The sequence below is a fragment of the Marmota marmota genome, unplaced genomic scaffold (assembly GCF_001458135.2).
Source record: "Marmota marmota marmota unplaced genomic scaffold, marMar, whole genome shotgun sequence".
NCBI classification, from domain to species: domain Eukaryota; kingdom Metazoa; phylum Chordata; class Mammalia; order Rodentia; family Sciuridae; genus Marmota; species Marmota marmota.
Window position 1 is genome coordinate 10050074 of NW_025999999.1, and position 19095 is coordinate 10069168.

General features: G+C 38.3%; 1 protein-coding gene across 1 annotated transcript in view; it reads left to right on the forward strand.

The window, feature by feature from the left end:
- Sorcs3 (sortilin related VPS10 domain containing receptor 3) overlaps positions 1-19095 on the forward strand; it is a 578947-nt gene that overhangs the window by 405064 nt on the left and 154788 nt on the right. Inside the window, exon 6 of the mRNA XM_015494901.2 lies at positions 7157-7221. Within this exon, the coding sequence (XP_015350387.1) occupies positions 7157-7221 (65 nt within the window). The remainder of the gene's footprint in view (positions 1-7156; positions 7222-19095) is intronic.

Below are 19095 nucleotides of genomic sequence, written 5' to 3' on the forward strand. Positions count from 1 at the left end.
TCCCACATTGTGTACATATATCAAAACATTACATTATACCCCATTAATGTATACATGTTTGACTCATCAATTAAAAATTATATTCATTTAAAAAGATTATTTTGTGGTTACCATGCCTAGCTGACTAGTTGGTTGAGTACTTTGACTTTATTGTAGCTTACTCACAGTATCTTCCTCCCCTTACCCAGTTTTTACCCTGGAATCCACATCCACACAGAGGAAATGCACTGGATTTGGCCCTTCCACTCCCTCCTGACAGCTGAGTGTGTTCTGAATAGGCCGGGACTGAAGTTCCAAGTTAGATTCTAGGGCCACTTGACACAAACAAGCCATGTCTCTGGGCAGTTGCAGAGGCTCAGTTTTCTGATTTTGGAAGTGAAGGGCTTGGATGAAATGATAATGCTTCAAAAGTTTCTGTATCTGGCTGCCTTGGGGACTGTCGGGTCTGAGCGAGCTGTCTTGGTTCCTGAGAAGTCCCTGTCTGACCTATTTTACGTGACAGGACTTGAAGACTGTTTGTACAGAGGGCATGGTTGCCAAAAATAAGCTGGAAACCACTCCACCTTTTTCATGTTCTCCTGTCAGTAACATCTGTGAGTGTGTGGTTCTAGGAGGGGATTCTAGTTTCTTCCCTGGAGGTTTGATGATGGTTCTCTATTTCCCTTTGTTCCCTACGCCCTTGGTCTCAGAACTCAGAGGTGCTCCCTATTTTGAAGAATAACCAATGTCCTTTCCCTCTTCAAGGTTTCAGATGATCCTTGTGCTATTATTGGGCTCATTAATTGTTATCAAATTAGCAACAATAAATTCCCCCAAGTGAAGACTATCCCACACATCATTCAGCTCTGGGTAGTTCTTTTCCCTCTCCTTTCTCCACACCAGGTGAGAAGTCCACAATATAAACATCATCTGGAGCATAAGAAGGCCTGTTAAATCTCTTTAGGACCCCAGAATGCTGTAGGCATTCTGAAATGCTGTAGGCATGTGAAATTTGTCCAACTGAATGAAAGTGTTTTCATCATTTGCCAAACACTGTGATTGAATAAACTGATATATTATCCTATAAAAGCCCCCTGAGGTCAAGGATCACATCTAATAGGGGAAAGAAGATGATTTCAATACAGGCATGATTTCTGCACTGCAGAGGAGAACAGGGTGTCACTGGAGACCTTATCAAGAGCTCCTTCCTGGGATTTGTGGTGTACAATCAGTCTAGAGAGGGAGAAGGCATCTGAACTGAACCCTATCGGGGCATGGAGTTCAGTACCCAGCATCTAGAGTCACATGGTCATCAGTAGGCCTCACCCAGTGTGGGACTGAGATGTGGGAGAGAGGAAGGCAGGCAGGAGGATGGATCAGCCTATCCTGCCCTTCAAATTAAAGCTAATGATAGCTAAAATGTACAGAACTCTTCCTTTGTGCCAAGAACTGTTCAAAGTGTCTACCGCTCAGCTCATTCAACTCTCGTTACTCTATGAAGTAGGTATTATGCTCCTCCTGTTTGACAGATGTAGAAACTAAGAACTTTTGTTGGCACATATGTGTAAAATGTGATTGGGAGTTTGTTTTATTTATTTATTTATTTATTTATTTATTTATTTATTTATTTATATTTTTAATTTATACAATAGCTAAACTGTGATTGGGAGTTTTTAATAAAGGCCCTGACTATTTCTTTCCTGAAGAAGCCTGGTAAAATCTACTAGGAAACATTAGTTTTTCCACAATTAGTGTTCAGGAAATCCCTGTGGTAGAAGAATTCGTGATGGAGGAATTTAAAAATGTTCATAAGGGTTTTCATAGACTGATGTCTGATTGTAATATCTTAACTCTATTTCTTCCCACAAAACTTTGTTTTAAAATTGCTTAATTAAAACCAGAAATATAGCACATCCAAAACAGGCACCATGGAGGACAGCTTACATTTTGTATCAGCAGTAGCATGTGGACACAATTTCTCTGCACCGTCTGATACTTTCTAGAAGCTCTCTTCCATGCATTTTTCAATGGGATGCATATAAATACACCTTTTCTTTGTTGCACACACTACCACAGGGAGCCTTACCTGTCCTATGTTTGGTTATACATTGGATACTGCTACTGGCCATCTGCTCCATCCTGGTCTAATGTTAGCCCTAAAAAAGGTGAATGCTTGAGATGGAAGAGGTGCCAAGGCATTCATGAAGGTGCTTCTTGGCACACCTAAGCCAGCCTCTCATCTCCTTCCCACCAGCCTTGGCAATTCTCCATCCCCTCTTACACATCTCAGCTCCTTCCACCCTCACAGATCTCAAGAGTCAAGCTCAAGCCCCAAAATTCCTTTTTCCTGAATGGTTTTTATCTTTCTTTGCAAAAATCTCTACTCACTACTCTTTTACCATTGACCCAATCTCTTTTTCTATTCCCAACTTTCCCTTTTCACCAATTATCACCAATATGAGTGACTCTCAATTGCTGTAGTCAGAACCAAGATGTTCCGTGATTTTGAAAACATGTACAAAATGCCCTCGTATTCCTTACGGTGCTGCTATGAGGGACTCTGGTTTGAGGGAAGCGGACAAGAGGCATGTTGATGGGATCCTCAACTCTGGGAAAGATGTATGGACCCAAATCCAATTCTTCATCATGGGTGGGACAGTTTACAGGGAAAGTTAAGCACCTGGCTCCAAGCCACCCACTCTGTTCAAATCCTAATTTTACTGCTTCTTAGCTACGTGACTTTGAGCAAGTAGCTTAAGCTCTCTATGGCTGATTATGCCCTTTTAAAATAGGGGGAAAGATTGATTTCTAACTCATAGTTGATGTAAGGATTAAAAGAGATCAGCATCTGTATGTAAAATAGTGCCTTGGAACATGGTGTACTCTCAGTATCTGAGAACTGTTATTATCATGTGGCTTTAGGCACATTACTTAATCTCTCTTATTATCCTCATTTTACCAAGGAGGAAAATTAGATAAATGGTACCTTCCTTAAAAACTCATTTTGAGGATTAATTAAGATAATGCTTATAAATACTAAACACAATGCCTGACACATAAATGGTCTCAATACCCATTAGCATTTGTCATCATTATTATATGCACTTTCCCAAACATTTCTACAAGTGTATCCCTTCTAACTTCTCCCCTTCCCCACCCCACAAAAACCCACCAAATATTTCTATCGTGTGTTTCTTTGATTGCTCTGTGTGTGTGTGCACATTTCTTACAGTAAGTTTCCAGAATTAAGGGCTTTAAGGTTTTGGACCTGATTGTTTCTGCTTGATGAGTGTCAGGTAGTTTCTTGATGCCATAGTGTGGTCCAGAAAATCAGTAGTTGATGGGCTTCTCTGCAGCGTTGGTGTTTATACTGGGAGAGGAAGTGCAGTTTCTGAATGCTTATTTGCTACCTTGTTAGCAGGGACTGCATAGAGTCTAGGCAGTGATTAAATGTATCCAGGTAAAGCTGTGATTTTTCCCCCAATAGGAGATACTAAGCAATGTCTAGAGGCACTTCAGGTTGTCATGACTGCAAGAATGCTACTATATCTAGTAGAGACCTGGGTTACTGCTAAATATTTTGTGATGCACAGAACAGCCCCAACAAGGAAGAATTATCTGGGCAAAAATGTCAACAGTGATAACATTGAGAACTCAACTCAAGGCTACTGCTGCCAGTACTTCCAAGTGGGCAGTGCCATCTCTGTGCTGGATGAGGGTCTGTGGGCCACAGCTCTGAGTATGGGGAAGAACGTTCTCCTTCCCTAGATATCTAAGTTATTTTGTTACCTCTCTGATTGGCATATTTCTTCCCCTGTGGACCCAGGGACAGAATTGCTTTGAGATTTCTTACTCCTATCATTTAATCCAAAGAAATGCCTAATCTTGAGCTGTGTGATGTAGCAACCGTTGGAGAAATATACTCCCTGCCTTCAGGAAGCTTACTGTCTAATGGACTGCATATCAATGAGCTATTATATTTGCAACTGATGGTATAAACAAATAAATGCACTAACACCCTCATCCATAAAGCAGCCTGTTGACTCTTGTGTCCAAGCAAGCTGCTCCACCTGGGTGGGCTGGACATGAATGGATTCAGATCTGAAGGCTCTCGATGGTACCTACCTGTATATCCATCTATTTCTCAGCATGCTTCCATTTGTGTGATCTCTAAGGGGTGTGTGTATGTACCTATGTACTGTTCTGTTTCTTTCTGTATCTTGGTTTGTATTTTTGTTTCTCTACTTCTTGTCTTGACCACAGTCCTCATTTCATCTCCTCTCCCTGTCTCTTACCCACTGTCCATTCTCTTTGTCCCTGTATGTCCACATCATTCTTTTAGACTTGGTCTTCCTATTGGACTGGAAACATTTGTCGGGGTAACCAGAGAAGAAATAGAATTCTTTCCTCTTTCCTGCAATTGGAGGAATCCCATGGAGATCTCAGTTTTCCTGACATGTCCTGATTTCTCAAGCCCACCTACCTCATGATCATGAGGAATCACAGGACATCCTAGGGGTGCAGAGGGTTGGGCCACTGAGCTAGGCCAAACTAGCCAAAGCACAAATTGAGTGGGTAGAACATGGGAGGGAAAGGGCATTGAGCCAACAAAACCACAGGTGTTCATTCTAGTGAGCCAAGCTCAGCTCAAGGGGAGAACAGTTTCATCACCATGTAACTGTGGGAGGGTGCACCATCAAGACTCTGAGTTCTCTGAGTTCTCTGCATGTGTGAAGGAGAGAGGTGAACGTGAGCTGTTGTCATCTAGGAGAGCTTCCAGGAGAACTTGATTCTTGGTACAGACTTGAGGTTGAGTAGGATTTAGTTAGATGGGAGGGAGTGAGAAGACCTGAATAAGAGAACCACTTCTCTGGTTTATTTGCCTTTTTTCAAGCTCTGCAGAGGCAAGGACTTTCTTCCTTTATTAGCAGAGCACAGCATTTGATGACCACAGTCAGGCTGAGCCATTATGGTTCCAACTGTGTCCATGCCACCCTGCCTGTGGTCATGGGGAAAGGGTAGAAGAATGACAACCGAGAAGCCTGTAATCCTGAGAATACCAACTCTATCATAAAGAAACAGGAGACTGCTGAGCAGAGGAGGTGTCAGTATAGTCCTTTCTGGTGCCCTCTGTCCCTGTGTGTCTGACCTCAAGTGAGTTTCACATAGGAATTTTGGCCTCGACACAGGGAGACTGAGTTGTTACATTAGTCAACACAGGGAGCACATAATAGGTACAAGGCATGTTAGTGTCAATGTTTCCAACATAAATAAGCCAGGGTCCTACCTCTTTAAGGTTTATATCTAAGTAGGAAAGACAGAAATGGTAATAACATAAGGGATATGATTGACTTATGCAAACAAAGATCCTCAAACTTGGCTGCACATGGAAATTCCATGGAGATTTAAAATAACACTGATGGCCTGGCTCTGTCCTCACAGGTTCTAGCTTTCTTGGTCTAGGGAGGCGGACCAGGCATCAGTATATTTCAAAGCCCACCTACTAGTGGTTCTCATGGGCAGCCAAGTGGGAGGACCACTGAGGTAAGGATGCCATAGTTTCGCAGAGAAAGGCTCGTGAGTGAGATGAGGGAAGGCAGGACTGCTGCAGGGGTGAGGCCGGGATTGCTCAGAAGGAGATCTGAGACTTGGCTGGAGAAAAGCAGGAAGGAGATGGTAAGATAAGGCACACATCAGAGCTGCTCTGGGACAGGAAGTCAAGACATCTGTCTATTTCTGAACTAATCTCCGTGTGACATTAGACAAACATAAACTTCTCCACGCCTCAGTTTCTCCTCCAATCAAATATGTCTAATGATACCTGCTCTCCTTACCTTAGGGGTTTGCTGTTAGGATCCAATGAGGTAAAGAAAAACAAAAAGATAGTGTGTCAATGACCATTGGGAAAAATAACCCATTAGAGTAACGCCTCATTTATTCAGCTTCTTTAGGGGAAAAAAGTAATTTGTATAAGTAAACTTTTTAGATGACTGAAGTATGATCTTTCAAGACATCGTCATTTTAACAGAAAATGATTTTTTTCCCTTTAAAAGATATCATTCGCCAACCTGGTTTCTTAAACAGAAAGCATGGGTGGATATCGTTAGCCCCCACTCCTTTTTTCTCTGTGCCTTCAATTCCTTGCCATAGATGTCAGACCCTGAACCATGCTCTAATATAGTAATGCCCAGGGCTATTGAGAAGTGTAGGTGTTTATGGTGTGGAAGATTGGGCTTGGAGTTCTTAGGTCTGTTTCTCATCTATTTTCTATTTGTCTTGCCACCTAGGTATCAGTTGTTGATTCTCACCATTAATCTACTTGATTTCTAACTTGCTGTTTTCTACCTACTGAGTTCTGGCAATCCAGGAAACCAATCTTAAGATGGTGTTTAAAATAGGAATAAATAGACTATGAGCTGAGCTTGCTGGAGAGAATGTGCTCTTTAGCACACGATGGGGTAATGCCTGTGGGCACTTATAGTTGACTTTCTGGGCCTCACTGTGGCTGCATACCTAAGGTGGGAGACAGCTACTTGGGCTTTTAATGGGGAAGTTTAGAGATCCACAAGGTTATTTGTAGGGATTCTCAGCCTTCCTTCTTCTAGCTATTGGCCAGAGGTCACTAAGTTTTCTCAATCCAGTTACTGGGAGAATTCTGTCTCTGCCAGACCAGTTTTAAATGTTGTTGTTTGCAAGAAAGGAGAGAGGAAGGGTAAATGGGATCAAATCAGGAGGGCACACATTGAAACCCACAGAACAGGGCAGGAAACAGTGTGGAGGTAATCAGGAGTGTCAAGACCAAGGAGAAAAGAGGACCTCGCAGAAGGGGGTGGGTGGTGGAGAAGGGCCAAGGACAGAGGTTTAGACCACCATCAGTGGAGTCTGTCGTCTCCTCCTCCTCCTCCTCCATCATCATCATCATCACCACCTCCTCCTTCTTCTTTTTTTGTTTCCTTGAGTTTTTAACTCACTAACACTACCTAGGACTCAGGCATTATGACCATTACAGGTGACAAGTTTCTAAGGCCAGCCACACTGCTGTGTTGCCTGAGCTCCCATGGTGCAGGACAGTCCTGTTTGAGAGAGCCGAATGCCAAGTAAGGACCCCAGGTACTTCCACTTTGTCGGCTGCTGTCCCCATCCTTACTGAGCCTCTATCTCTCCCTTCCTTCCCCAGGTCGGTGGCCGGACTGGATAAGGAGGCGGACCTGGTGCACATGGAGGTGCGGACTGCTGACGGATGTGAGTGCCCTGCAGCTCAGGCTAGGCCCCCCCCACCCCCAGATCTGCCTGCAGGTCTCTCTCCTCCCCCAATTTGCATTTTAATGGTTTGGGAAGATGAAAAGCCCCTAGCTCCATTAATGCCACATCCATCCTTATTTCCCAGAGTGGGGGAAGAGACTTCCAGTCCCAAGGGAGACATTTCATTGAAATAAACCCTCAGGAATGAATTTTCTGGGGATGTGAGTTAATGTGATGAATTTTGAGACTCCTGTTAGTAATTTCCTTGGCATCTTTTAGTGTAATTTGAACAGAGATGTCTGTAGCTCATTACAGGTATTTTACATCCACATGGTGAATTGCAGGGGCTGCTTGATTTAAATAAACAATTCCTTTTAGGGGGTCAGGCTTACCAGAAAAAGTAACCAAGCAATTATTTGCAAAAGGGCTCTTTCATCCATGCAGCAGAATTTTAGGGATGACCTACTATGTGTCAGGCATTGCTCTAGGCCCTGGAGACACAGAGGTAAGCAAGGCTTGTATTGTCCCTACAGATAAGGATCTCTTTTCTAGCCATGGAACACTGAGATTTCAAACAAATGACCTCCTTGCTGTCTTGTGTGGCTGTAGACTTCTTACACAAAATTTAGCTGAAAAAGCATTATTTTGTACCAACATTTCACTCCTCCTGGAAATGATCATAATTGTAGGACTCTTCATTATCAAAGGAAAAATAAAACCAACTTAAAAAAATATATGAAAATATAATTAGCATCTCCAAGGATAAAAATAGAATCAAATAATCTAATAAGTGGGCTTTGCCACTTTGTAGCTGTTGAGACCAGGAGAAAATTCCCTAACCTCTCTGGGCTGTAACTTCCTCTGTGATCTGAGAACATTCCTTTAGCCCAATTCAGCTCACAAGGTTCTGGGTTGACTAAATAGAAAAGGACTTTTAAGAGAAACTAGGAAACGTACAAATCTTGTAAGAAGATTTCTGCTTTGACCTGGCTGTGGGTGTTGCTGTATCATTCAGAATACATTAAGTAAAACCATGTGTGCTCCCTCCAGGAGAATTCCATTCCAGGCCAACCATAGATGCATGCCCAAAACAGACATTTGGCAAATATGTTGCATATGCTTTTTTTTTCTTTTCTTTTCAGAGTCTGAAGGAAATCAGTACCTGTTACTATGTATCTGACACTCTGCCTATCTCCCATTCTCCCTCCCTTCCACTTTCCTTTCTGTCTTTTAATCCTTAAATAAGTATAGTCTTTAAGGTAGGCAGCTATGACCCAAACTCTTTTTAACTTGTTTTTTTCAACAGCAGAGCTCTTTAGATATAAAAAGATAATGTCACATACTTAAAGCCAATTATTGTGAGAGTAGAAAAGCCTGGATTCAAAAATTGTATAATTTGACTCCTGCTGCTGAGAAAGTAATGGAGGAGTATGATTGAGCTGTGGGGTTGGAGGAGTCCATCAGGACAGCAGAGAGCAGAGTGTTGGTCTCAGGAGAAGACCCACAGGCCATTTTTGGGTGCACTCTTATCTTGGCTTTGCTTTCTATGTCAACCTTTAAGCCACATATGTCACATATATGTGATGTACAGTAGTCATCATATTTTCAGAGTTGGGGGAAACTTCTCCCAAAACTTCCCATGTGTTTTCAGGTTCCTTGAGACTTAAGAACCATCCTTTTCTACTGCTGGGCAGCTCATTTATTTATTGTTTATTTGAAAAAATAATTTCTTACATGACGCTCAAATTTATTTTCTGAAATTCAAGAATTCTGGTTCATATGGGCACAAGGCCTATGGTGTAGAATCTCTGTAAAATTTTGTGAGACAAAAAATTCAGAACACTTAGAACATTGCCTGGCCTATTGTTAGAAGTCATGAATTGAAAAAAAAATCAGTCAGAAATATAATGGGAATAAATATCAGGTATTACACTTTGTTCTGTTCCACTTTTTTTTTTTTAGATTTTAAAAGTAAGGTTTTCAATAGATAAAAGAATTTCTCTCATCCTACTGAGTTGTCTCTCTCCCAGCTTTATTTAGAAAATACACATAGAAAAATTACAGTTTTTAGATATTTTCCAAAAAAAATATTTTATTTACAAAGATATTTTATTTTACCTCCCCTAAGGAAATGCATTATCTCATTCCTTTGTGGCATGTACTGAATGCTTTCTCACACTCATGAAGTCACACATATACAATACCTCATCATAACAGAAAGGATGTGACAAAGGAGTTTAAATTCAAAGTTTCTGAAATTCACACAGCTAGTTTTTGATGGGGGGACATGTCTGGAGCAAAAACTTCTTAAATAAAACTTGGAATAGAAGGAAACTTCGGATCAAGGTCCTCTACAAAAGATCTATAATAGCTTCATACTTAATGATAAGATACCAAAGAGCAGGAAAAAGCTGGGGATAGTCACTCTTACCACTCCTGTTCGACCATATGATGAAAGTTCTAGCCACTGCAATAAAGCAAGAAAAATGAAATGCAAATCATCTCGATTGCAAAGGGAAAAATAAAGCTTGTTATTCTCAAAGAGATGATAGTTTTTATTAAAAAAAACCATGGAATCTACGCAAAACCCTCTTAGAACTAATAATTGAGTTAAGCAAGGTTGCATTATATAGTTACTTAAGTGGAGAAAGGCTATTATTTCCAGCAAATGGTATTGGAACAATTATGGCACCATCCAGGGAAAAAATTAACTTCAACAATGATTACAATTTATACAAAATTTAACTCAGAATGGAAAATAGATCTAAGTATAAAACATAAAATTACAAAAATTTTAGAAGAAAACAGGAGGAAAAAAAAATCTTCATTTCCTTGGATTAGGCAAAGAGTCCAGTATAGATAAGACGCTAAAAACAAAATAGATAAAATACATCATAAAAAAATGGCTTCATCAAAATTAGAAATGTTTGCTCTTAAAAATTAACCATTAAAACACTGGGATAAAAATATTTGCAAATATATATCCAACAAAGAACTTATAGCCAGACATACCAAGAATTCTCGAAACATAAGAATAAAAAGTAAACAAAACGCCACTTTTTAAACAATTGGCTAACATTTGAGCATATCATTTAGTAGAGAAGATAAAGGATGACAGATAAGCACATTAAACAATGTTCAAAATCATTAGACCTTAGGGAAATGTAAATTACCACATGAGCAGGGCATGGTGGCACACACCTGTAATCACAGCAGCACCAGAGGTTGAGGCAGGTGGATCTTGAGTTCAAAGGTAGCCTCAACAACTTAGTAAGACCCTCGGCAACTTAGCTAGTCTCTTTCTATAAATAAAATATAAAGAAGGGCTGGGGATGTGGCTCAGTGGTTAAGCACCGCTGGATTTAATCTCTGGTACAAAACAACAACAATAGCAAAAAACCCCACAACAACCAAAACATATGTCACCACATACCCATAAGAATCACTAACATTAGGAAAATTGACAACACCAATTGCTGGCAAGCATGTAAGCAAATAACACTCTCATACCATTGTTTCCAGGAATGTAAAATGGTACAATCATTCTGGAAAAAAATATTTTGGCATATAGTTTCTTATAAGTTGCACACACTTTATTATTCAGCAGTTCCACTCCTACATACTTAACCTAGAGAAATGAGAAATTATATTCACACAATGCCTGTACACAAATGTCAGTAGCAGATTTATTAATGATCTCCAGAAACTGGAAACAAACCTAATTATGCTTCAGTGATTAATGGATTAACAAGCTGTGTTCCATCCATAATATAGAATATTACTCAGTACTATTGATATTTGCAACAACACAGATGAATTTCAAAGACATTATGCTGAGTGAAATAAGCTGGTTTCAAAGAGTTACATATTGTATAATTCCATGTGTATGATCTTATGGGATAGACAAGCTAAAGATATGGAGAATATATGTGGTTTCCAGGGTAGAGAAAGTGTTTGACCAGAAAGGCCTTCATGGGAGTATTTTACAATATGATGTAACTGTTCTGTGACCTGATTGTGGTGGTAGTCACATAAATATACACATTTGCTCATACTTATAGAACTGTATACCAAAAGACTCATTATGTATACATTGGAAAATTAAGACTGCACTAAAATATAATACTGAAATTAAAAATCCGTGGTGAAAAAGGAATAGAAGGCAGAGTTCTTAGCTTCCTACCTTTCTCATTCATTCATCCATCCATCTGATTCCTCTTTTATCTAATCAATATTATCACTACTTATTTAAAATTGACATATGAGAGGTACTGAGGGGACATTCACGTGTATATGATAGCATCCCTCTCATCAAGAAGCTTAGATTTATTGGGGAGATGGACAAGTATTTAAATGATTCTAGCATGCTTTGCTTCAAAGTCTTTAATAGAGTTGGGCATATATTACATTGAATCATAAATGAGATCATGACTGTTAACCTAAGTAAATTGGGGGAACACTTCTCAGAAAGAATGCATGTTTGATTTGATGCTGAAGAGATTAGTAGGAATTTATTAGAGCATTTGGATGGAGAGAAGAACCTCACAAGTTCCCAGAATTAGGAGAGGTAGTGTGTGCAAGGCTGTAAGTTATGACTTGGGGCAGAATGAAGGGAGACAGAGCCAGTAGAGAGGGTTGGGAGGACTCAGTGAGAACTTGTAGGCCACACTGGACTTGCTGAGTGCACCTGTGTTATCTGCCAAAACACACAGCAGAAGGGCTGTAATAAGCAGATTCTCCAGGACCTGGTGGAGGGTTAGATTGCTTTGGACCCAGGGTAGGCACCTGCTGCTGTTCTGCACACCTCTCCTGCTTCATCAAAATGAGAGCCACATTTGAAGTTTGTGTGTATTTTTTTTTTTTGAGGAGTGGGGAGAAGTGATCTTTTAGGTGTGTATAAGCAGGAAGACTGGAAGCGTGGAAACCTATAATTTTCGTTTTCCCATTGAAAGGCCATGTGGTCCAGAGAAGCAACTAAACCTGTCTAGATTCCTTTTCCCTTACTGTAAAATGAAACAGAATTAATGATTTATTTATTTGTTCAGGGAACAGAAAACAAGATATGCTCTCAAAAGGACAATTAAATGTTGCTCTTTATAGTTCCCAGAGCAAGGCAGGGATACTGGAGTCCATGTGAATATCAATATAGAAATTGGTGTTTCCCCTGTATTTATTCCTCCCCTCTCAATTCTCTCCACTGTGCTGAAACACTTTCCAGGTAAGGAAGACAAATGATTCTCAGATTAAGCCTTATACTGACTGGAGGAACTTATTCTCTATTTCTCTCTCTCTCTCTCTCTCTCTCTCACGCACGCACGCACGCACGCACGCACGCACACACACACACACACAGCCCCTCCACAAATCAATGAGTGAGAAATTCCTAGGGAAAATTTCTGGAAATTGGCCCTCTACAATTGTCCTGGTGATTCTAAAGTACAGGAGTGAGAATGACTGCACTAGATCTGAACTTCTCAAACTTTAACAAGCTCCTGCTCATCCTCCATCAGAACTTGTGAAAAAATACATTCCATATTTCTGACAAGCTCTCAGGTGCTTCTTAGGGTCCAGGGACCACAATTTGACCAGTAGTATGCTGGGCTGTGTTAAGGGGGATATATAGATAAACAGGACATGATGAGCATCAAGGAGCTCCAAGCTGATGGGAGACCCAGATGCATGCATAGATCACTGCTGTGACCTAATGTGCTGAGTTCCACAGAGACTCTGATGTGAGTCTCATGGACAGAGTGCTATGGGAATTGGAAGGAAAGCTTGTTCGTCTGCCGGTGATGGAAGGCTTTAGAGAAGAAGACTTCTTAGGAAGTCTTCTTATGGCTTGAATGAGATTCTCAGGGAGAAAGTGAGAGTGGGAGAACTACACTAGACCTGCTCTGTCCAACAGGAGAGCCCTTTAGTCATACGTGGTTATGGAGTCTTGAAATGTGTTGTCCAAATGGAGGTATGCTCTAAGCAAAAAATAGGCACCAGGTTTCAAAGACTTACTATGAATCAAAGAATGAAAAATAGCTTCTTAATAATTTTTATACTGAGGACATCATGCAATGATTATATCTGGGGGTATATTAACTTAAGCAAAACATTAAAGTTCACTTTAGTGTTTACTCTTTTTTGCCATTTTAAGAGTTGGTTTCTTTTCTGTTTTTTTTTTAATTTTTTTTATTTGTTTTAATTAGTTATACATGAGAGTAGAATGCATTTACGCACTTTGATATCTCATACAAAGATGGTATATAATTTCTCACTTTTCTAGTGTACATGTTGCAGAATCATATTGGTCATGTAGTCACATATTTACATACAGTAATAATGTCTGTTTCATTCTACTATCTTTCCTATCCCCACATCCTCTCCCCTCCCCTCCCATCACTTTTCTCTACCTAATCTAAGGTAATGCTATTTTTCCCTAATGCGCCCCCCCCACACCTTATTGTGAATTAGCATTCGCATATTTGAGAAAACATTCGGCCTTTGGTTTTGTAGGATTGGCTTATTTTGCTTAGCATGGTATTCTCCAACCATTTATGGCAAATGCCATAATTTTACTCTTCTTTAAAGCTGAGTAATATTCCATTGAATGTATATACCATATTTTCTTTATCCATTCATCTATTGAGGGACACCTAGGTTGGTTCCATAGTCTAGCTATTGTGAATTGAGCTACTATAAATATTGATGTGGCTACATCACTGTAGCATGCTGATTTTAAGTCCTTTGGGTATAAACCAAGGGTGGGATAGTTGGGTCAAATGGTGGTTCCATTCCCAATTTTCTGAGGAATCTCCATACTGTTTTCCATAGTGGTTACACCAATTTGCAGTCCCACCAGCAAATGTATGAGTGTACCTCTTTTACCACATCCTTTCCAACATTATTGTTGCCTGTATTCTTGATGATTGCCATTTGGACAGGAGTGAGATGAAATCTTAGAGTGGTTTTGACTTGCATTTCTCTAATTGCTAGAGATGTTGAACACTTTTTCATATATTTGTTGATCAATCGTATTTCTTCAGTGGAGTGTCTGTTCAGTTCCTTTATTGTTCATTTTTTAATTAGGTTATTTGGGTTTTTTGGTGTTAAGTTTTTTGAGTTCTTTATATATTCTAGAGATTAATGCTTTATTGGAGGTGCATGTGGCAAAGATTTTCTCCCAATCTGTAGGCTCTCTCCTTGATGTGTTTTCATGTTATTAATTGTTTCATTTGCTGAGAAATAGCTTTTAATTTGAATCCATCCAATTTATTGATTCTTGATTTTACTTCTTGCGCTTTAAGAGTCTTATTAAGGAAATCAGATCCTAGGCCGACGTGGTGAAGATTTGGGTTTATTTTCTCTTCTGTTAGGCTCCGGGTCTCTGTTCTAGTGCCTAAGTCTTGGATCCACCATTAGTTGATTTTTGTGTAGGGTGAGAGATACAGGTTTAATTTTATTTTGCTACATATGGATTTCCAGTTTTGCCAGCACCATTTGTTAAATAGGCTGTCTTTTCTCCAGTGAATGTTTTTGGCACCCTTGTCTAGTATGAGATAACCATATTTACGTGGGTTGGTCTCGGTGTCCTCTATTCTGTTCCATTGGCCTACAGTTTATTTTGGTGACAATACCATGACATTTTTGTTACTATAGCTCTGTAGTATACTATAGCTCTGTAGTATAGTTTAAGGTCTGGTATTGTGATGCTTCCTGTTTCACTTTTCTTGCTAAGGATTTAGCTATTCTGGGTCTCTTATTTTTCCAAATAAATTTCATGATTGCTTTTGCTATTTCTATTAAGAATGTCATTGGCATTTTAATAGGAATTGTATTAAATATGTATAACACTTTTGGTAGTATGGCCATCTTGACAATATTAATTCTGCCTGTCCAGGAGCATGGGACATCTTTCCATCTTCTGAAGTTTTCTTCAATTTCTTTCTTTAGTATTCTGTTGTTATCACTGTAGAGGTCTTTCACCTCTTTTGTTAGATTGATTCCTATATATATATGTATTTTTGAAGCTATTGTGAATGAGTAGTTTTCCTAATTTCTCTTTCAGTGGATTCATTGCTGATTTAAAGAAATGTGTTTGATTTATGGGTCTTAGATTTTATATCCTGCTACTTTGCTGAATTCATGTAGGAGTTCTAGAAGCTTTCTGGTGGAATTTTTTTTTGGATCTTCTATATATAGAATCATGTAATCCACAAATAGTGATAGTTTGAGTTTTTCTTTACCTATTTGTATCCCTTTAATTTTGTTCTTTTGTCTAATTTCTCTGGCTAGAGTTTCAAGGATGATGTTGAATAGAAGTGGTGAAAGAGGATATCCTTGTCTTGTTCCAGTTTTTAGCAAGAATGCTTTCAATTTTTCTCCATTTAGAATGATGTTGGCCTTGGGTTTACCATATATACCTTTTACAATTTTAGTTATGTTCCTACTATCCCTAGTTTTTCTAGTCTTTTGAAATGAAGGTATGATATATTTTTTTAAATGTTTTTTTCTGCATCTATTGAGATGATAATAGAATTTTTGTTTTTAAGTTTATTAATAAAATGCATTACATTTATTGATTTCTGTATGTTGAACCAACCCTGAATCCCTAGAATGAATCCCACTTGATTGTAGTGTACTATCTTTTTAATATGTTTTTGTATGGGATTTGCTAGAATTTTATTGAAAATTTTTGCATTTAGGTTCATCAGAGATATTGGTCTGAAGTTTTCTTTCCTTGATATGTCTTTGTCTGGCTTTGGTATCAGGGTGATATTAGCCCCATAGAATGGGTTTGGAAGGGTTTCCTTCTTTTCTAATTCATGGAATACTTTGAGGAGCATTGGTGTTAATTCTTCTTTGCAAGTCTTGTGGAACTTGGCTGAGAATCCATCTGGTCCTGGGCTTTTCTTGGTTGGTAGGCTTTTGATATCCTTTTAAATTTCATTACTTGAAATTGATTTGTTGAAAGCATACATGACCTCCTCTTTCAGTTGGGGTAGGTCATATGACTCTAGGAATTTGTCAATGTTTTGATATTTTCTATTTTATTAAAGCATAAATTTTCAAAATAGTTTCTAATTACCTTCTGTATTTCAGACATGTCCATTGTGATATTTCCTTCTTCATCTTGTATTTTAGTAATTTGAGTTTTCTCTCTTTTTCACTTCATTAGCATGGCCAGGGGTTTATCTAGTTTATTTATTTGTTCAAATAAATAACTTTTTGTTTTATCAATATTTTCAATTGTTTTTTTTTGTTTTGATTTCATTAATTTCAGCTTTGTTTTTATTTATTTCCTGTTTTCTACTGTTTTTGGTGTTGATTTGTTTTTCTTTTTCTAGGGCTTTGAGATGTAGTGTTAGGTTATTTATTTGTTGACTTTTTATTCTTTCAATGAATGCACTCAATACAATAAACTTTCCTCTTAGTACAGCTTTCATAGTGTCCCAGAGATTTTGATATGTTGTATCAGTGTTCTCATTTACCTCTAAGAATTTTTTATTTCATCTTTAATTTCTTCTAGTATCCATTCATCATTCAATTGTGTATTATTTAATCTCCATTTGTTGCAGTATCTTCTATTTTTTATTTGATTGTTGATTTCTAATTTCATTCCATTGTGGTCTCATAGTGCGTAGAGTATTATCTCTGTTTTTTTTTTTTTTTTTTTTTTTTTTTTGTATTTACTAAGAGTTGCTTTGTGGGACAAGATATGGTCTATTTTAGAGAAGGAGCCATGTGCTACTGAGAAGAAATAATATTTGCTTGTTGATGGATGAAATATTCGATATATATCTGTTAAGTCTAAATTATTGATTGTATTATTTAGTTCTATAGTTTCCTTGTTTAGGTTTTGTTTGGAAGACTTGTCCATTATGAGAGGTGTGTTAAAGTCACCCAGTATTATTGTATTGTGGTCTGTTTGATGAGAAGGGTTTGTTTAATGTACATAGATGCTCCATTGTTTGGAGCATAAATATTTATAATTGTTATGTCCTGCTTACATATGCTTCCCTTAAGGAGTATGAAATGTCCTTATTTGTCTCTTCTGATTAACTTTGGCTTGAAATCTACTTTATCCGAAATGGGAATGGAAACCCCTGCTTGTTTCACAATCCATATGAGTGATAAGTTTTTTCCTATCCTTTCACCTTCAGCCTGTGGATGTCTTTGCCCATGAGGTGAGTCTCTTGAAGACAGCATATTATTGGGTCTTGCTTTTAATCCAATCTGCCAGTCTGTCTCTTTGGATTGATGAGTTTAGGCTGTTAACATTCAAGGTTACTATTGAGTTATGATTTGTATTCTCTGTCATTTTGATTTATTTCTGGGTTTGGGTTTGTCTTAGTTTCTCATTTGGTTGAATTTCCCTTTAGTGCAGATATTTCTTTTGCCGGTTTTCACTTTTTTCCCATTTAATCCTCATGGAATATTTCGTTGAGAATGCTCTGTAGTGTAGGCTTACTAGTAGTGACTTATTTTACTTTTGCTTATCATGGAATGTTTTAATTTCATCTTCAAATCTGATACTTAATTTTGCTGGATATAAAATTCTTGGTTGGCATCCATTTTTTTTTCAGAGCTTGAAATATAGTATTCTAGGACCTCTTAGCTTTTGAGGGTCTGGGCTGAGAAAACAATTGAAATCTGAATTGGTTTCCCCCTATGTGTAATTTGATTTTTTTCCTCTCACAGCCTTTAAAATTTTATCTTTATTCTGTGTATTAGTCATACTCATTAAAATGTGTCTTGGTGTGGGTCTGCTGTAATTTTGTACATTAGGGGTCCTGTAAGCCTCTTGTATTTGATTTTCTATTCCATACTTTAGGTTTGGGAAATTTATTCCTTTGGTTTGTATCTCTGCTCCTTCATCTATTCTGATGACTCTTAAACTTGGTCTTTTCATGTTATCCCATAATTCTTGGATGTTCTGTTCATGGTTTCTTACCATCTTCTCCACAAGTTAAATTCTACTTACAATATTATATATTTTGTCCTCATTGTCTGAGGTTCTGTCTTCCAAGTGGTCTAGTCTGTTGGTGATGCTTTCTATTGGTTTTATAATTTGGTGTACTGATTCCTTCATTTCAAGGATTTCTGCTTGTTTTTTATTTTTTTATTCTTAACTATCTTTAACTCTTCATAGAAGTGATCTTTCACTTCCTGCATTTTTTTCTTTGATTTCACTCCTTATACTATCCTTTACTTCACATATCAGTGTAACTATATACAATCTGAACTCCTTCTTGGACATTTCTTGTAGTGTGTAATCGGTGGCTTCTGTTGTTGAAGCATCTTGGTTTGTTTGGGGTGTTTTATTCCCCCTTTTTTTTTCATTTTGTTAGTGTGTTTTTCCATCTAAAAGTATGGATTCAAGACAGGATAAATTTTATCCTGTAGACCTATAGTGTCCCTGAAGGTTTCCAGAGCTTCGCCTTTACTGGGGGGACCAATATCAACAGCATACAGTGTACACAATATATAGCCTTAAACCTAATAGCTCCCACTAGGGCATCTGCTGCTTTCTCACATTAAATCAAAATAATGAGTTCAATAACTATCCATAGTACAAACAGAATATTTGTTAAAACAATTTACAATTTCAAATGGTGGATGAGAGAACAGAGGTAGTGTAATATGCAATATTTGCGAGGGAGGAAGAGAGAGCTAGAAGTAAAAATTCACAGGAAGAGTGGAAGAGGAGCCAACAGAGATTGCTATGGGTTGGAGAAAAGTTGGAAAGAATATCCAAGAAAGTAGACAAGAGAGGAAGAATAAGAAAAAGAGAAAAAAATTAAAGACATAAGAATACAACAAAAATACAAAACACCATTCATGAATATCATTGTCTGACACTGATGCATAGAAAACACCCTGTTC